The sequence below is a fragment of the Ictidomys tridecemlineatus genome, chromosome 4 (genome assembly GCF_052094955.1).
Source record: "Ictidomys tridecemlineatus isolate mIctTri1 chromosome 4, mIctTri1.hap1, whole genome shotgun sequence".
Lineage (NCBI taxonomy): Eukaryota > Metazoa > Chordata > Mammalia > Rodentia > Sciuridae > Ictidomys > Ictidomys tridecemlineatus.
In genome coordinates, this window is record NC_135480.1 from 52850834 (window position 1) to 52869721 (window position 18888).

General features: G+C 42.5%; 2 protein-coding genes across 5 annotated transcripts; one reads left to right on the forward strand and one right to left on the reverse strand.

Annotated features, from left to right (window-relative positions):
• The first annotated feature begins 107 nt into the window (after window positions 1–107).
• Window positions 108–10240, forward strand: C4H11orf16 (chromosome 4 C11orf16 homolog). The gene is made up of 7 exons (XM_040284779.2): window positions 108–448; window positions 1012–1196; window positions 2672–2828; window positions 4356–4590; window positions 5403–6044; window positions 8950–9170; window positions 9862–10240. Exons 1-6 carry the CDS (start codon window positions 302–304, stop codon window positions 9150–9152), a joined length of 1569 nt encoding a protein of 522 aa, XP_040140713.2. The 5' UTR covers window positions 108–301; the 3' UTR covers window positions 9153–9170; window positions 9862–10240.
• Window positions 8791–18503, reverse strand: Akip1 (A-kinase interacting protein 1). Of its 4 annotated transcripts, none has more exons than XM_078046526.1 (6): window positions 18343–18501; window positions 17898–18125; window positions 17368–17448; window positions 14340–14444; window positions 12642–12722; window positions 8791–10661 (listed from the first exon to the last, which is right to left on the reverse strand). In XM_078046526.1, exons 2-6 carry the CDS (start codon window positions 18117–18119, stop codon window positions 10518–10520), a joined length of 633 nt encoding a protein of 210 aa, XP_077902652.1. In that variant the 5' UTR covers window positions 18120–18125; window positions 18343–18501; the 3' UTR covers window positions 8791–10517. The 4 variants fall into 4 exon arrangements, with proteins under 4 accessions (XP_077902652.1, XP_077902654.1, XP_077902653.1 ...); XM_078046528.1 differs by having other exon boundaries at window positions 18338–18477; XM_078046527.1 differs by lacking the exon at window positions 17368–17448 and having other exon boundaries at window positions 18343–18503.
• Window positions 18504–18888: the final 385 nt, after the last annotated feature.

Below are 18888 nucleotides of genomic sequence, written 5' to 3' on the forward strand. Positions count from 1 at the left end.
CTTAGGCTAGCCAGTGGCTTCCCCCACCCCAGCCTCCTTTCTGTTTAGGGTAGAGTTAGATCAAAAGCACTGAGTCTCTTTAGGGGTCAGCTCCCTCCTCACATGACTCCCCTGGATCCGTGGGGGCTTCCCACTGTGAGTGACAGACTTTTCTGGCAATAGTGAAGCCCGAGCTTTTGGAAATTGGGGTCACAATGTCTTTCACTCCTCCTCTCTTTTCCCTATCCTCAAAGACAAAGATTGAGAATAAGCCTTCTTTCCTCTTCCCTATCTCCTATGGCCTTCCTTCATCCCTCTGCACATGCTCAGTGCTCTTACTGGCCTACAGCATTCCTTGCAGATGCATCCATGGCAACCTGCTGGGCAACCAAGAGTCAGTTGGGCTAAAGCACTGGGCCCCAACTGTCAGAAAGTATCTGAGACTGAGGCAGAGGCTGGGTTTCAAGCTGTGAGTAAGTCCCTTTGGAGTTAAAACTTATAAAGGGCAGGACGGATTCTAACAGGGCTCTGGTGGGCTGAAGCAGCTAAGTTTGATCTTGAGTCCTGAGTGGCAACTGTGGCTCTGACCCTGAGAACTCAGCTCCAACAGGTAGCCAGGTTAGGAGGGGAGTTTTGGGCTGGGGTTGGGGTAGTTTGTCATCAGGGTTGGAGTTTGTGAAGAGAAGAGTGGGCTTATCCCTGCCACTGGGGAGAAAAAAGAAAGAAAAAACATACTGAGCTTATAGTCAGCTGCTTTCCATGTCTGCAGAGGTTAAGTGAGCACCCAGCCTAAGGATTTAAAGCTGATTTCTCTAAAACCACAATTCCTGCTCTTACAACCCCTCCTGTCTCCTGAGCTGAGGTTTCTGAGACAGATGATCCAAAGAAGAACTGGGTGTCTTGTGGGTAAGGGAGGGACAAGGATGCAGCTGTCCCTGAGATAGCTAATCTGGAGGTGAGTCGTCCCCCCCCCCCAGGTGCCCTTTGCTGGTCTGTGGGCTATAGCTCTAGTAACACTGGTGCTTGTTCCAGGTGGTCTCTCGGAAGGCCATGCAATCCTCTACCCAGCTTGGAATGCCTTTGCCCAAATACTGCAGTGTGGCCACAACACTGAAGACCCCTGGCTGGAACTGTGCTGCTCCATTCTGGGATCTCTCCTTCACCTGCCCCTTTGCCCTCCGAGCACCCTACATCCCCAGGCACCATGCTTTCACAAGGTACCATCATCAGCAACTCTGGAGGGAGTGGTGGTTGTTTTCTTTTCCCTTTGTTCTTAGTTCTAGATGGAGTCTCATGAGGAGAGCACTTGCTTTCTGTGTAGGCTGACAGGGCTCTTTACTGTTTGGCCTGTTGTGTGGGGTATAAGTCTATATTACCCTGGCCTAAGTGGTACTACCAGTGACCCAGGTTGCCTGGCTTTTGTCCTTCCCTGGGCTTTACCTTAGTGGCTTCTTACTCTAATTGTGGCTTTCACAATTGGCATCTGTGAGAGAAGGCTTTCAGCAATGACCAGTTCCAAAATTTCTAACTCATTTTGCCATCAACTATAAGACTTGCTGTGGCAATGAGACTTAGAATTTCTAAAGCCAACAACTAAGGTGGTATATGTAGGTTCTCCCCAGATCCCCTCAGTGTTCATCCTATATGAATTTCAATTGTCATCAGGGTTAGGTTTTGTGAAGGAAAAAACAGGTTTACTCCCAGAAGTCCCACCTCTGGGTTGGAGGAAGGAGGAAAACACTAACATACATTGAGCTACTTATATGCAAGGCACTTTCCGTGTTTATCTGCTGAGCAGTAACTGAAGTGCAGAGATTAACTGAACACACAGCTAAGGGGCTTATAAGACAATTGAAAATCCTCGACTGTTCAGGATTTTTCTGAATAATATCCTCAGTCATTTGTTTAAAGTGTGACTACAAAGGGGCCAAGCAACCTCAGCCTATAGCAGTTACAAATTGTGTAAATTCCAGGGATCAGTCCATGCTACTGAACATTATTAGTCTGCCTGGGTTAGAAACAGACTTTTAGGGCTCCTTTTTTCGATTCACCTGTTTCTACCATCCTGTTTAAGTCCAAATTAAGCATCTTTGTGTTCAATGTTGTCTACAAAACAGTTTCTTTAAAAACTTTAACCCTCAGGCAACAGCTCCCCCATACCAGCTGGCCCTGCCCACCCAATTCCCCAGAACTGGCCTCTCCTTTTCTGCACCACAGCACCTTAGGCAGCTCCTCTGTGCTGCCTCTGCTCCTGCACTAATTTATCCTTCTGAGCCCCTAATGCCAAGTGCTTTACAACTTTGCTCCTTTGGCACTGCAGTCTACACTTCCTTTCCTCATTCTGAAATCTCATATATAGCTTTAGGGTTTACCTCATGGTACCCTTTTCTGGTCTTTTTTTTTTTTTTTTTTTTTTTTTTAGTTTCAGAACAAACATTAATTAATTTGAATATATCAAGGATAATTATGTTTTGGTTATCTTGTAACTATTTCCAATTTAAAAATTATGGTTCCCTTCACAAAAAGCTTACCTTATCTTACTAGAAGTCATAGATAGCCACATTCCACATGGATTACTATTCCACATACACTAATGTGAATTCACACGCCTTGGCATTCCTCAGATCTGTGAAAAGTGGTCCTTAATGTTTTGGAGGTTGTTGTTCACCCCCCTAAATTTGCTTTTTTCCAGGTATTCTTCTTATCACCAGTATCTCCACATTGCTGACCCAGCATGGCAGGGGCCTGGCTGGCTGGGAAGAGTTGGAGGTGCCACTGACACTTGGGTCCTGGCTAGAAGGGAACCAGATGGCTTTTATTACCTGGCTCAAATAAAGGCAGCTCCAGAGGCAAGTCCCTGACTCCCAGCATCCCCCTAGTACACTCCTCTAGGTGATCCTATTCTATCTGATTAGTCTTAGCTACTAAGTGTGTCCAGCAGTTCAGTTTCTTGGATAAGCACAGGTCTCCCATAGCCAGACTGTAGAAGTGAACATAGAGTATCAGTGAGCATATTAGTTTGCTAGAGCTGTGTGCACACAAACTGAGCAGCTTAAATAATAGAAGTCAGTTGTCACATTTCTTGAAGTCCAGGTATTGGCAGCATTTGGTTCTTTCTAAGGGCTCTAAGGAATAATCTGTTTCCTGCCCCTCTCCTAGCTTCAGTGTTTGCTAGTAGTCTTTGGTATTCCTTGGCTTGCATCACACTGATCTCAGCCTTCAACTTCATATGGCGCTTTCCCTGAGCATGTTTCTGTCCAAATTTCCCTCTTTTATAAGAACATCAGTCACATTGGTTGGGGACCTTCCATGATCATTATGACCTCATCTTAACTAATTTTAACCTGCAATAATTATATCCCTTCCCCAAAAAAGTCATATTATGTGATGGTAGGGGCTTGGACTTAAACATATGAATTTTGGAGAAAGGGAAACACAATTCAACACATAACAGTAAAGAAAATGTACATTTAAAGTACTTTGCTCAGGAAAATCAGTGTATTGAATTGTTGGCACTTGCCTAGAGAAAAACAGGCACATGTGGGTTCCTGTTCCTGCACACAGAGGCTCATTCCTGGCACACTAGGAACCTGATCTGGACTTTACTTCAGGGGCTTCTTACCTCTTTGGGACTTTTCAAAGTCAGACTTTGTAAATTGATGAAAGGAGGATAATGTGAATTCTCAAAAAATATGAATTATAGGATTTCCAATCAGAAGTCATTTTACTATTTTCAAGCAACTAGTAGATCAATTCAAATAAATGTTAGCAGAATTTTGCTACTAAACAGGTCCTGTTTTGTGATTGGTTTAAAATTATTTATAACTTGATTTTCTCTTCAAAATCATATTGAGTACTCAAACCAACTTCTATTTTGAATTAGCTGAAGTACTTTTTCTGTTGTATACTATTTATTTACTTAAACCTTCCCTCCTGCTGCTGGCAGGTTGGGGACTGCCCTCTGGCCACAATCACACCTAGCCCATGTGGGCCTCATAAATCAATGATGAACTATCCCCAGTTGGTTTTAGACTCTGGAACACATTTGGCAGTATTGGAAGGAGAGAAAAGTCCAGAGAACCCAGGTTACTCCTGGGAATTGTAGATCAATAAGAGAACAGAATGAGAAAGACAGAATGTGATAATAAATAAGGGTTGCCCATTGCAGGAAGTAGAGAGAACAATAGTCCCATTACCCTCCCTGTCTCCACTTCTTTCATTTCTAAGCAGCACTGCCCCAGTCCTGACCTTTATTTGAAGGGTCCTTACTCTTGGTAAGGAAGAACCTTGGCCTGGTTCTGGGTCATTGTAGGGAATCTGGGTGCTCCCTATTGTACTTTCTAATGTGAAATCTTACTCTGTTGTCTTTCCCATAGCTAGAAAAGCAGGGGATCCTGCTTGTGGAATATGAAGTTCCCCTTGTAATGTGCCCAAACCTGCCACCCCAGAAGCAGAGTGTGGTCTTAGAAGAAGATGTCATTCAACTCTCACCATCCAGAGACTATTCACTGCAACCTGGGGACAAGGTGCTGGCACCCTGGGAGGCAGACCGACAGCGGTATGGTCCTGGCACTGTTCTCTTAGGCTTGGAGACAAAAGATCCTCAGAGAGGTAAGGGAAGCTTCTCTGACCCATCAGTCCCCAGAAGGAGCCAGGCTGGGGATAAAGCCAGAGCATATAGACTGAAAGCCATTAAAGAAAGAATCTTGGGGCTGGGGCTGGGGCTCAGCAGTAGAGTACTCGCCTAGCATGTGTGAAGCACTGGGTTCGATTCTCAGCACCACATAAAAATAAATAAATAAAATAAAGGTATGGTATCCAACTACAACTAAAAAATATTTTTTAAAAAAGAATCTTTATGCCATCACTTGCTGCTTAACTTGGGGGTAGCAACAGATGCATGTTCATAACTTTCATATTTTAAGGAAAATAACTCCCAACTACCATTAGCTGAACCACTGTGTGGTGGGATTATCCTGGATTCACACCAGGAGTCACCATTCATCCCTCACCAGGTCCTCTAGGGTCTAGGACTGAAGCCCACAAGTCTATAAGGAAGTGGTGATCAGTGGCCCATGAGGATGTCACTCTTGCCTCACGGGTAAGGGCTTTATAAGTTTTTACCCCCAGAAAGTTGAGAAATTATTTTTTCAAAGAGAAGCTTTCTTGAGTGACTCCTCTGAACCCTGGTTTTTGGCATGGGTGGGAGTGTATGTCAGTCAGCTGAGGTTGTATTTTATGAGGGCTGCAGCTTTCTCAGGCGCCAACACTTGTACAGGATCTCAGAGAAGGGTGTGTGAGGATCCAGACAACAGAGCAGAGAATTCAGCTGAGGCTTTGCCTTTGTGGATGGGAGAACTCTTATTATTCTAACCCAAAGAAGAGGTAATTGTAACAAAATGTTGCTTTTTTCTGTTATTTAGCATCAAAGGAAGAAATCACTGTTCACTTCTGGAATGGCAAGACAGCTAAAGTGCCTCAAGGTGGGGTCAGGTGGGTGCCCCCTGCTGCCTGGAAGAAGGCTGTGGAGAGGCTGCACTGGCCTTGCACCAGGGAGGACCTCAGTCCCCTCCTCTGGGCCCCTTGCTGCTCTCTGTTGGGGCCAGTCACTGGATGCACCACCAACCTGCCTCCTCTGGATGCTCCTTTCCTGTGCCCTCCCTGCCAACCCCATGCCTGCTGCCAGCTGCTGTGCCAGGGCTGCTTCTGCTGCTGTTCCTTGATGGGCCCCACCTGGTGGCCTCTAACTAGGACTTCAGAGATCACAGCCAGGGAATTCCTGGAGTCAGGACTGAAGCCCACAGCACAACTTTTGCCTCTGGAGGGTTCTAAAGAGGAGGCAGTAGCAGTACATGCTCCCATGGCTGTTTCTTCCTCCTCTTCTTCTTCTTGTGAAGAGTCAGAGAATGAGCTGGAGATGGGCCTTCCCCAGAGACTGATGGTGAACAGCGCAGTCAACACTGACCCCATCCTTCCTGAGAAGTGTTGGAGGCAGAGTGGCCCCTGCCAGCCTGAGTGGAGGTATTGGAGGAGGAATGCATCTGAACCACGTCCTGGGAAACCAGGTAAACCAAAGGCACTGCGTTATCTTCCAAGATAGGTCTAGGGCTCCCCATCCCTGTGTGTCTTAGCAATTGGATGCACCTGTCCACTCTGTTGGGCTTGGGAGTAATACTTTGGAGACCAGCCAAGTGGAAGGGGAGACTAAGAGAAGAGAGAAGTTATAGGGTTCCATTTAAACTGAGAGAGGAAGGATGGGCTATCTTTTGTGCTAAGTTTTGATATTTTTTTCTTTCTTTACCAATCTCTTTTGAGAGGAAACTGCCATTGTCCATGTTTGCTCCCTCCTTTTTTTCCCCTGGAGGCCTTGATTTTTCTCTAGTTGAACAGTTAAAAATGCCTCCAGGTGTTGAGATTTGAGTTGAGGCCATGAGAAGCATAAAAATAGGTCCTTAAAAACATTGGTCATCAGGCCACATTCTCCAGATGAGCCCCATAGTAAGTCAAAATGGGAAGGACAAAGCACTACCTCATGCAATTCTTTACAACTAATAGAGGAAACCATGTTAAATTGTCATGCCGCCATTCCCAAGCTTCTTTACTTCGAACTGAGGACTATGACATGGCTTGATGGGTTTGAGAAGCAGCATATTATTAATCTGCTCCAGACCCATTCTATCTAAATTCCTAGTAGGGCCTAGAAAGATCAGAAGCCTAGGTCAATTGGCAGAGCTGTGTGAAGAAGGGGGCCTGGATAAGCCCAGCCTTAGGCTAGATTCTTGGAGCCCTGGAGATACTGATTTAATGTTCATTGCAGAGGCATCTGGGGCAGGCATACTGTGAGCACTAAAGAACATCACTGCTAAGGGCTTAGGGGTCTCTAGCCACTGCCCACAATGGGATCCACAGGGAGTCCTTATTTGGAGCCATTGCCTTATTTCTAGGATAGCTCAGCTAGAAGGACTGCTCAGCCCATGAGGATGTCACTCTTGCCCCAGGGGTAAGGGCTTTATAAGTTTTTACCTCCAGAAAGTTGAGAAATTATTTTTTCAAAAAGAAACTTTCTTGGGTGACTCCTCTGAACCCCTGGTTTTTGGCATAGGTGGGAGTGTATATCAGTCAGGTGTAGTTGTATTTTATGAGGGCTGCAGCTTTTTCAGATTTCGAAGGTGTGGGATCTTTTCCCCACCTTTGATAGGGAAACAGAAGCATAACAATTCACTTATGATCAGCTGAGATCTTCCTCCTCTCTCCAAGAGGAAACTGTGTATTGAAAATATAAGGTGGAGGGGAAAGGCCTTGAACTTCTATGAAATGGATCACTCTTCTCACAATGGTAAGCCTTGGCAACAGATACTTGGAAACAGCTCTTTCTAAGATCTGCCCTCCCAATGAGTGATAACATAAAAAGAATGGTGCCAAAGTTGTTTTCGTACAAACTTTTCCATAGCTTCTACTGTCTCTTGCTTCAGCACAGCCTAGAGAAACAAAATCTGTACTTATCCAAGAGAAAAGTTGATGGGAACAATTGAGATAGCACCAGGCCTAGCACAAGAGAAGGGAACAATAAAAGGGCAACCAGAGGCTACATGGTAGTCAGGCCCCAGTTACCATGTCTGCATTCTGCGGCTGTGGCTTGCTCCATGGCATCTCTGGAATGGTTCCAAATTAAAATCCAAATTTCCCCTGGCTCTACACATTCACCACTCTTATCTCCACTGCCCAAAGTCACTTAAAACCTATATTTAGTCTCTCTCCCCACTTTAAACAGATTCAATCCATTACCCCCCAATTCTAATAATTGACTGTAAAGAAGATAAATATACTATCTTTTTAAGTACTGTTTCTTTTGCTATGCCTCAGGGAAAGTTAATTCCAGGTCTGAACCCTGAGCATCATCAGGCATGTTCCCTAATCTTTGGACAGCAGGCCTCAGATGGGGCCTGGAGAAGGGGGCCATCCTCAGCCCTTGTCACAGATGCAATATTGACTGTCAGCTAAGTAGAAAAGTTGAAGAGTATCAAACCATGTATGGACCACGGCTGGAAACAATGACAAATTACAGCTTTATTCTCCCCTCCAGACTTTGTTTCCTTTAAAGAAAATGTGCTGCTTTGCTTCTCCTAAATGATTGGTATTTAATCAGTACTAGATATCAGTACTTGATCTGACAGTTTTTGATCTGACAGTATTTGATCTCAGTGCGGTCAAATACTAAAGCTTGATGGTCTTCAGTTCTGCCTCTTATGAAACCTCTTAGTTTCTTTCAGCATAGGCAACAAGAGGTCACTGATCCCAGAAATCCTAGGGAGGCAGATTGTGGGTTGCCATCCCTCATGGTGCTCGCTTCCCTTAAGGCTGAAACAGGATTCAATCTGCAATATTAAAAAATTTAAGTATTCCTCCCTTTTTAGATTGTTCTTCTGTTCCACAGATGTCCCATATTTTTGTCTCATTTAACTTTTTTTTTTTTATAAATTGTCGATGAACACGATACCTTTATTTATTTATGTGGTGCTGAGAATTGAACCCAGTGCCTCACATGTGCTAGGCAAGCACTCTACCATTGAGCCACTACCCCAACCCATTATTCAACTTCTTAAAACTTGTTTTTTAAAACCATCAGCCTACTATCTTTCCTTTGTAATCAATGTTATTGATTAGTGAAGGAGTAGAAGCTTCTTCAATTAGAGGCAACTGGTTAATTTGTTTCCTCTATTGGCTGTTTAAAAAAACTCTGATAACTTCTTCCCTCCCAACTCCAAATTTGGGTATTAGATAATGACCTTTCCCAAAAAAATAATGGCCAGAAATGATTAACAAAGTTTATTTCTCTTTAAAGATACAGTACAATACTAGCAGCTTACAGATGCTTAAGTTCAGTGACCCTTAATGTAGTTCCACTTGTCATAAAGACCAATCTCATCAAAATTGTAACATATTCACCATATCTAATTATTTTGGATTTAGGAACAAGAGGTTGCAACATCTGGAAAGAAGAAAAGGACAACAAACAGCAGAGAGTACAAACTGCAGTAGTGGGGACTACCAAGGAGCTGACCCTGAAAGCAACCAATGTGAAGCCACTGCAGACCCCGCCAGAGGAAGCTGAACATAGAAAACTAAGTCAGGGACACATCCAAGGGACAAGAATTCCCAAGAATTCAAACTAAAAGCCCTGGGGGGTCTAGGTAAAGCAGAATGGCTGAGAAGGGTCATTTCAGGGGCTCTTACATAGTTCAATCTATCTGGAGTCACAATCACTGTGTGAGTTATAAAACCCAGGGCTCCCTTTTCCAGAAAATTGTATTCATAATTTTGTATATAATTTCCGCTTATAGAAACCATGAAACTCATCATCAGTTTCTTGTGGGAGGGGAAATACAAGGAAGGCTCTCCATTTAAATAATGCTGTCCCATGACATTAGACACAGGTCTGCTTTAGTAGGCCTTCTTTCCTTGCAGGAATGCTATTATAAATCTATTTAAAACTTTATTTTTAAAAATAGTCAGATAATATGTAGCATTTTTCCTGAGGAAAGATTAGCTATGTTCAAAATGATATGATTCAATAGGCTGTTGGTGTGATAGATTAAAGTCTTATATCAATACTTTTTAAAAATTTGAATCCAAATGATTCTTGGATTTAAATCCAGTGATTTTTGATTCTTAAAATTTTTAAAATATTTAAAAAAAATTTTTTTTTTAGTTGTAGATGTACCCAATATCTTTATTTTTATTTTTATGTGGTGCTGAGGTTTGAATCCAGTGCCTCATGTGTGCAAAGAAAGTGCTCTACCACTGTATTACAACCCCAGCCCTTGATCCTTAGAATTTTAGCATGAGACTCAGGATTTTTCTTTCTCTTTTTCTCTTTAACAGAAAATCAAAGGATTATGATGGTAAATACCTAACAAAGAGTTATAAAGAGTGGCTGACAAGACCTTCTTCAATGGAAGGTAGAACACAGGCTGCAGGTGAGAATCAAGTAAGCAGTAGCATCTTCACCCCATTAAGACTTCCCTGCAGATGAGCAGCAGGAAGGCACCACTCATAAGGGGCACAGGAGCCAGTGGCTCTGTCTGGTGGCACTGCTTGAGAATGCCACTTCCACAGAGGCCACTTTGGAAGACCCATAGTAGACCTGCTTTGGGCAAATATCTCCTCAGCATCTCTGCTGTCTTTTCATAAAACCTACAGTTGTACATGGGGAACATTGACCTCTTTTTAATAGCAATAAAATGAATTCTCTGTTTCCAAATCTTTCCCTTTATTATCATAATTAGACTTTACTTGGAAAGCTAGTAGTAAAAACTGTTCAGACAGCATCATCACATTATTACTTTTAGGCAAAGGAGGATGGGGGACTCTCAAGTTAAAATGGGACTGAAAGAGACAGATTCCAGTTCCCAAGAAGGCTGGCCTCTACAGTCAGCACTAAAAGCAGGATTAATGTGTAGTTATTAAGAAAATCATATGGTGACTTTATTCTCCTTGCAACTTAAAAAAGAGTGATGTGATAGCAGTGAAAGCCAACATCATACAGGGAAGACCAAGTCCACACTTTGTCCTGAATCAACTGCTACTACATGAGTCTTCTTGGTCAAGGCAGTTGAGCCCACAGTTACAGAATAGGTCCCTGGATATACTTCTATGTAGAGGTCCTTTGAGATGTTCTCAGCCTAAAAGGAAAAGAAGACACCATAAAGAATTTATATCTCAATGCCAACACAGCACCTCCACTAGGCTACCTTTGTGCCAGAGGTATGATGGAATAAAGGACTCTGGAGGAGACAGAGGTTCTGTTTTCATGGCTCAGTTTGGTCATACAATAGCAATGTCATTTAGATAAACCTCAGCCTTTCCTTAAGCTTGTTTCCTTATTTCTAAATTTGTGATAATATCCACCTCACAAATAAGCAGAAAACACTTTGTAAATGTTAAAGTGTTATAGAAACATGAAGGTTTACAAAAGAACCCTCTGGCTGGGGTAAGAATTAGGCAGAGGGACAGACTAATGGTCTTTGTTTTGCACTTGTGAGCAGAGATTGACAGTAATGACAAGGTCCCTAGGATAATGGGAAACATTTTTTTTATTGTGTTTTGCTAAGTTTGTTATCAAGAAGATGAAGCACTTCTTTTCTCCTAAAGCTAAAAACAATATGAATGGATGTCATTTTGTCACTGAAGCAGCAAGTAGCTGGAGGAATGGTTCTACACTGGAAGCTGGAGTTAATGAGTTTATAGCTGATCTGAGTGCAAATCATTTTATGAAATAAACTTCATACATGGTTGGGAAGTGGATCATGGCAGGTGTGCAGGCAGAAAATGTTTTCAGTAAAGAAGGCAAAAAGATAGAAGTCACAAACCAGAAAAGAGCCAGTAACAGCAAAGTGTCAGCTATGATGCTCATTTATGTTTGGTGAATATTCAGAAGGAGACACACCAAGAAAAATGAAACCACTGGCCAGCAAATCCACCAGCAAGAATAATATTTATGAAACTCTCCCTGCCTTGGCCTTCAGATAGATTTGAAGCTGACTTTACAAAAGTTGTTTTATGTTATATCCTTATATTCCCAGTTACTGCAAAACTGGAGGTCTATTATTTAACAAATGTGAATATATATGACAATGTCCAATTATTTACCAGTTGTCAAATATAAATAAAAGGTTTCAGAAAACAGCTGCATCAGAATTGCAAAAAAGTAAAAAAAAAAAATGTCTGTAATTAAGATTAACACTGGGGTAAGACTATATCTGTGACTCCAACACTAAGGAACATCAGGAAGATTAGCATCACCTAAAATCAGCAATGATGGAGGCATTTAAGCCTAATGATTTATATATGTACTAGAAACAGAATATTCTTAGTTGCTACCAATGCTAATATGTTCCAAATCATGGCTCCCAGCAAACTGAATATAAAAAAAAAGAAATTTATTGTAGCAACATGCTGAAGTTCCTTTCCTCAGAATTCCAGCCCTTCCAAGTTCCAAAAGATTCTTTGAGGCTCATAAACTAATGAGTAATTTTTTTTTAAATATTTATTTTTTAGTTTTCGGCAGATACAACATCTTTGTATGTGGTGCTGAGGATCGAACCTGGGCTGCACGCATGCCAGGCGAGGGTGCTACTGCTTGAGCCACATCCCCAGCCCACTAATGAGTAATTTACCCTAAAAATGAAAAACTCATCATTATACATTTTTTAGAGAAAATGGAAAATGGAAACATGCTTTTAAATGTTTTGGAACCTGATATCTCACCAAATGTATATGTTTCAGAGTTTTAGCAACAGTTGCACTTTATAAAAGCAAGCAAGGTCAGGCCCTCCTGCTGCTTGAACAGATGGTGAAATTCCAGCAGAACCCAGTGCCAGCCCAGCTGAGCCTTAGGAAAGGAGATGCGAATACTTCACATTCTTTCCAACCACAGCTATGAATTCAGGCACAAAAAGCATGTCTGAAATTTTGAAAGAAAGATACCAATAAAACACAACTTTATACTGAACCAAAATTTTGTTCACCTTCCTTGAGTGTAAAATCATCACAACTTGAAAATACTACAGATTCAATACAAACAGCCCTATAGTTAACAGGTCAAATGGTTCATGGAATTGTAATGGTTGTGAAGCGCAGCACACTAGCAGCTCTGTACTCACCGGCTGGGATGACTCTGAAGCATGTGCTAATGTTTCATAGATGCTTCCTGAACTGAAGGATGTCTTTTCTCTGTCATTTTTCTGAAGAGACAAATATTGATCAGTGCCCAAACTTTGACTTCTGTATTATAAAGAGAAATTTTCTCCTGCCTTATTAGAAGAATTCTTCTGTACACTTTTTCTAAGTTATCATTTAAGTTATTAAGGCTCTTTTTAGTGAAGCCTGAGTTATTTTTAGTCAGATGCTTACCATGATTACTTTTTATCCTTATATGGGCTTTGGAGTCAGAAAGGCCTGAATTTAAATACTATTTCCAGCTATTTACTAAGTCAGATAGATAAACCTCTTTTAATAAGCTTTAGTTTCCTAGACTAAAACATGGGGCTATTTGGATTTTAGGGAGGACTGAAAGTGCACAAGTGATAACACTCAGCCAGTGCTCAGAAAGTATTCTCTTCTGTGCTTCTAGGAGTGTGGGTACTAGAAGGGAACAGACTGACACAGCCAATTCCCTTAGAATTACAACTTAAATTTTACATATATAGAGAAATGACTACCCAACAGGTAACAACTAAAGGTCAGGTGCACTTAAGGTGCTCTGATGAGGCCCCCAAAGGGAATCCAGGATGCAAACTCCTACAGCTCTCCAAATCCCAGGAAAAAACAAGATGCTTCCAGTCTGTGCTCAGCCCTGCTTCATATCCCTGTGCTCACTGCCTATAGTTTTCCTAAAACTCTTTGCTCTGATACCCCAAGGTGACCCACATGCCAGAGAAGTCAGGATCTGACATGAGGATTAGGATCAGACTTAACATTTTTTGGGTACAACTAGAGGAATTCAAGAAAAACAAAATGCCTATTCCCCCCTTGAAAACTACCACCACCACCTCCCATTTAACAAGTAGAACATTTGTCTTCCCCAAAATTTGACATGTGAAAGGGTCGGTAGTGAGTGAGAGGCCTGAAACTGTTACTATCTTTAGAAAAAGTATCACTTGAACCCAGGAATTCAAGACCAGCATGCACAACATAGGGAGACCCTGTCTTAAAAACAAAACAAAACAAAAAAGGATTTTCAGACCCCTGTTCCCTTACACTTTTTTTTTTTTTTTTTGGTCGAGGGAGGTAGGAGAGACACAGGGATTGAATCCAGGGGCACTGTAACACTGAGCTATATTCCCAGCCCTTTTTGTTTTTTTATTTTAAGACAAGGTCTCCCTAAGTTCAGGAGACTGGCTTCAAACTTGTGATCTTCCTGCCTCAGCCTCCTGAGTCACTGAGATTACAGGTGTGAGCCAAAGAACCTGGCTGCACTTCCTTTTAAAAAATTACCAAAAACATAACTATCATTATCTTAATAAGATATGTAATTATTAAAAATATCTTTTCTATCCCTTGATGCAGAAAAGGACATGTGAAGCTCTTTTCTTTAAGCATATTCAGCAATCCCCCAGCCCAGGATTGCTGGTTCAACTAAAAAGCCTACAGTGAAATCAGTCTTTTGGATTAGACAAATTCCTATTTCATGGTCAACACTGTAAGTTCTCTAAGGCTGCAAGTTGATATTTTTCTGTTGAGCACTATAATGCTGAGTCACACAGGCATCCAATAATAAGAGTTTAGTAGGAACTCCCCCAAACAGGTCGCACATCTTGAGAGACTGAGAGCATATTCAGGACAGTTTTGAAGACACATACCTGACCATGCCTTCTGTAAGAGTACATGTCTAGCTCCGACTTCCCTCTGTGATAACGATAGACATGGGTTGCCCCTCCTTCCTCTGCCACAGATGAATAATATTTCTAGAGAAGTAATGTGAAAGATGTTGGGTAATTAAATAGTCTGGTCAATTTTTCAGTAAATAAATAAATAAAACCTCCAATGCTTGGGCAAAGTATGGTTAAGGAGGAAGGCAAGAGAGCAAAAGTAAATCACCTGTTTTTGAGAGGCCTCTGAAGCCTTAGGCCATGTAAAGTGGCTATAGAGAAGAAAACTGCATTTGGCATTACTTTGCTGCCATCTGCTGCCTCAGTAGAGCAAGAACTCTGGCCAATTAAAGTTGGGTAGGACCATGTTCTCTGCAGGTTAAATAATTTTTCCCATCTTTGCCTCAATGTCAAATACACATGCCCTTTCCTTTCCTCCCCTAACAAGTTCATCACATGCCCTTTCCTTTCCTCCCCTGACAAGTTCATCACATGCCCTTTCCTTTCCTCCCCTGACAAGTTCTGATGAACAGTTCCCCATTTACTAAGTCTTAGATAAGGACATGGGAAAAGAAGGGTACATTTGCTTGAGGTTTAGAAATATAGCAGGAAATGAAACATAAACCCAAGAGCTATACAACCTTTCTCCTTAGGGTTCCCATGCAGGGGAGTGGAAGGAGAGGTCTCCAGTTTAATAATAATCCAAAGGATCTGAAAACAGTTACATTTTTCTTGTCTATTTACTTCCCTCCCTCAAAGTTAACCTCAGATTTGCCCTTGATTATGACTAATGATGAAGACATCACAAGCCTGCTTGTTTTGAACACACTGTAGGGACAGTATCCAAAGCACATTACTAGAAGAATAAGCCAGGTAAAGCACTCAGAACATGGATCTAATACCTTGTAGGGGCTGCTTCAAAATTGTGGAGGCATACGCATAATACTATCCTACACCTCTAGAAAATCAAAGGGTTCTGTTGGACCCATTCTAAACAGATTTGAACTGAACCATGAACTGAAAACCAATATGAAAAATACCAATTTGCTAAACCTCAAACCAAAGACAAATTGTATTCTTTTTATCAAACCATGAAGGCAAGCATTTATCACTTCACAATCGAGCTAAAAAGTTATGGATTTTTCTACAACCACTTCAGTACAAATGAGAACATGAAAATATACTGAGTAACATCACATTGGTTGGAATACTTATTCTGATCACAATGATTTTTTTTTTTTAATACTTTTAGTTGCAGTTGGACACAATACCTTTATTTTATTTATTTATTTTTATGTGGTGCTGAGGATCGAACCAGCGCCTCGCACGTGCTAGGTGAGTCACAACCCCAGCCTCCACAATGATTTTTATAAAAGGTGTAGAAAGATTAAGAGTTTATTTTTTTTTAATCTTAACATATGAAATGATTGGGTCTGGAGATGTGGCTCAAGCGGTAGCGCGCTTGTCTGGCATGCGTGCGGCCCGGGTTCAATCCTCAGCACCACATACCAACAAAGATGTTGTGTCCGCCGAGAACTAAAAATAAATAAATAAATATTAAAAAAAAATTCTCTCTCTCTTAACATATGAAATGAAAAAAGCAATAAAACAAGGAATCCTCTTCCTTTTCCCTTACAGATAAGTATCCTCAGAGTCAAAAAAGATTCATAAAATGTTAAGGCTAGAAGAAAGTAGAGTTTGGTGTTAATCCAAGAAGATAGAGAGTACCTTCCTTGCAGGTGATTTCCCTCAATGTTGGCTAGCCTGCCTTCAATAGTTCCTAAAAAGTACTTTTAAAATGGCCTAAGTGCATGGGTTTCAGAAAGAGGAACTTAAAAAAAAAAAATTACTTTTAGTTGATGATTGACCCTTATTTTATTCATTTATTTCTATGTGGTGCTAAGAATCAAATCCAGTGCCTCACACATGCTAGGCAAGTGCTCTACCACTGAGCCACAACCCCAGCCCCAGATCAGGGACTTTAAAACATTTGTTCACTCATTTCAATGAATGGTACCAAAACTTCACCTAAATCCTGCATCCTAGAGTTTGTGATAAATTTGCTGCTGTTCCTCTCAGTGGAAACCAAAGAAATAAACTGTAAAGGCTGGAAAGGATTTTAGAATTCTTAATATCATGATGGGAAACTAAAATAGCTTCAGGTCCTGAAGTACTTTCTCCAGCGTATCATTGTTCTTGTCATATGTTTAGGAAAGACTGAGAGAGACTAACTGGCCAAAGTGGTAGAACATGGGTATGATTCTTGGGAAGTAGTTCCTGACACTAAATCATACACCCCTGACCAGGAAATTCCATCTGTCCTATATAACCACTTTTATCACCAACAACTGCTTATGGACCCACTGGGACATAAAGTCTGATCACCAGGGATTTGAAACAAACATTACAGGTTAAGATCTAATGCAACTGTGTTTCAGTTTGTGTTTCAACATGTTTTGCTGTTGTGTGTATGTGATACTGGGGATTGTAACTTCTGAGCTATACCCCCAGTCCTTTTTTATTTTTGAGACAGGGTCTCACTAAGCTCCCCAGGCTGGCATCCAAATTGCAATTCTCCTGCATCAGCCTCCCAAATAGCTGGGATTACAGAGTATTTGAGTTACAGGCCTGTGTCCATAATATTTCAATGAAAACTGAAAATAGAGGCCCAGTTACAGTTTAGAGTGATCCTATTTTTTTTTTAATCTTCAGTTCAATATTGAAAAACAACAGCAACATCCTGCAATTTGACCTGTTTTAGAATCCAATAGATATTCCCATACACACTAGACTGAAAACTCAATGAGGGCAGAGACCTTTTTCTAGTTTATTCACTATTGTATCCTCAACAATTAGAGTTAGGAATTCAATAAATATTTGTTGGATGACTTCTAACTTGGGTGCATGCCTGGTGAACAGAAGATTCAGGAGTATCCGAGTCTCCCTAAATTCCAGAAACATCCACATTGTGATCATCCATTGATGATCAGGGGCATGGCTTTGGTTCACATCAACTTACCCCACACTGACTTGAAGTATAGTCCATGAATTCAGCCATTGTTCTGAAGGATGCACTAAGGGTTGGGTGCCTTTCTTCTCTCTATTTGAATAAATGGCAAGTCACAAGTGAGGCCTAGGATTCCCTGATACAAAATGAAACCATTTTGGAAATAGTCTTTTCATTTTTGGAAATCAGTAAGAAGGATCTTACTGAGAAAGAATTTCAACTCAATAAAATAGAAATGCAATTTATTCAGGATCTAAAAAAATAAGTTTGCTATCTTTCCTCTAATATCATATAGTGTCTATGTGAGAATTTTTTGTTTGTTTAATCAACCATGGCCAAGCACTATCATTGTTCTACAACTACCCAACAAGAATCTGTCAAAAGGAGACTTTTCAAAGGATTTTTCCATTCATTGTCCTGATAGTTTCCATCTTTCCGACATGGGCAGAATCCCTCAGGGCCTTCTGAGGGGTGTGCCCATGGATGCCAGCAGGCCACCGCCTATAGAATCACTGGCTGGTCGCCCAGCACCAGGTCCTCACCTCTACAGGAAGAAAAGGCTGGGGGCCCGCTGCCAGTAGTCTTTCTTGGTAGGACCCCTCCCGGGAAAGAATCCCCAAGCTGCCTTTGGGGTGCTCGTGTGAATGCCAGTCCACCGCCCGCCTCTTGGCCCGCTCCAGCACTTCTTGACCCAGCCTAGCTGAGCGCTGCAGGGAACGTCGGTCCACCCCGGTCAGCGTCGCCGCGACGAAACAGTTGTCCATGTCTCCCTGGGCAGGCATATATACACACAGAGGTTCAGTCGGGCTGCCGCGACGCTGCTCCAGTTCTGGGTGGGAGCCCCGGCCTCGACCTCCCCGGCGATCACCGAACCCCTTCCGCCCCCAACGCGCACTCAGCGGGCGCCCAGCCAGAGGGCGAGGCTGCGCGCGCAGGTCCCCTCCATTTCCGCATCCCCTCCCCACGGCAGAGACCCCCTCACCAGACCCGCTTCTCAGTGCGCACGCGTTCCGCCGGAGAGGGAGGCGGGCCTGGAGCGCCAGGCGCCGGCGCAGCAGACCATTGGCGGAAGGCGGGGAGAGGCGAGGCGGCGGGGTGCGCCGCCTGGGCCGGACACGCCTTCGCGTCCCGTCCGGGTCCCCGAGCTCTGGTTGCCTGGATAACTGCAGCGTTCCGGGGCGAGGTGCAGGGGCGGGGCATAGAGCTGGCTGCTGCGGGACGTGGGGTCCTGGGTGGAGCCGGCAGCCAAGGCCCCTAAGAGAACTTCGCAGCTTAACTTGGTGAACCTGGTGTAATGTGAGGTGGTCTCCGGTTAGGCTAAAACATTGTTGGGACTAAAGTGCTTCCTGCACCTCTTTCTGCTGGTCTATAATTTTTTTAAAAAACACTTTTTTTTTTTTTTTTTTTTAAGGACGTGCTTAGTCTAGGCCAAATAATAAGGGTGCCAAGATGGCTTTTGGAGACTGCAGTTCTGTCAGACCCGCAGTCTCTCAGCTCAGACAGAGGGCCGGAGGGTGGCGGGCCTGTAGGCTC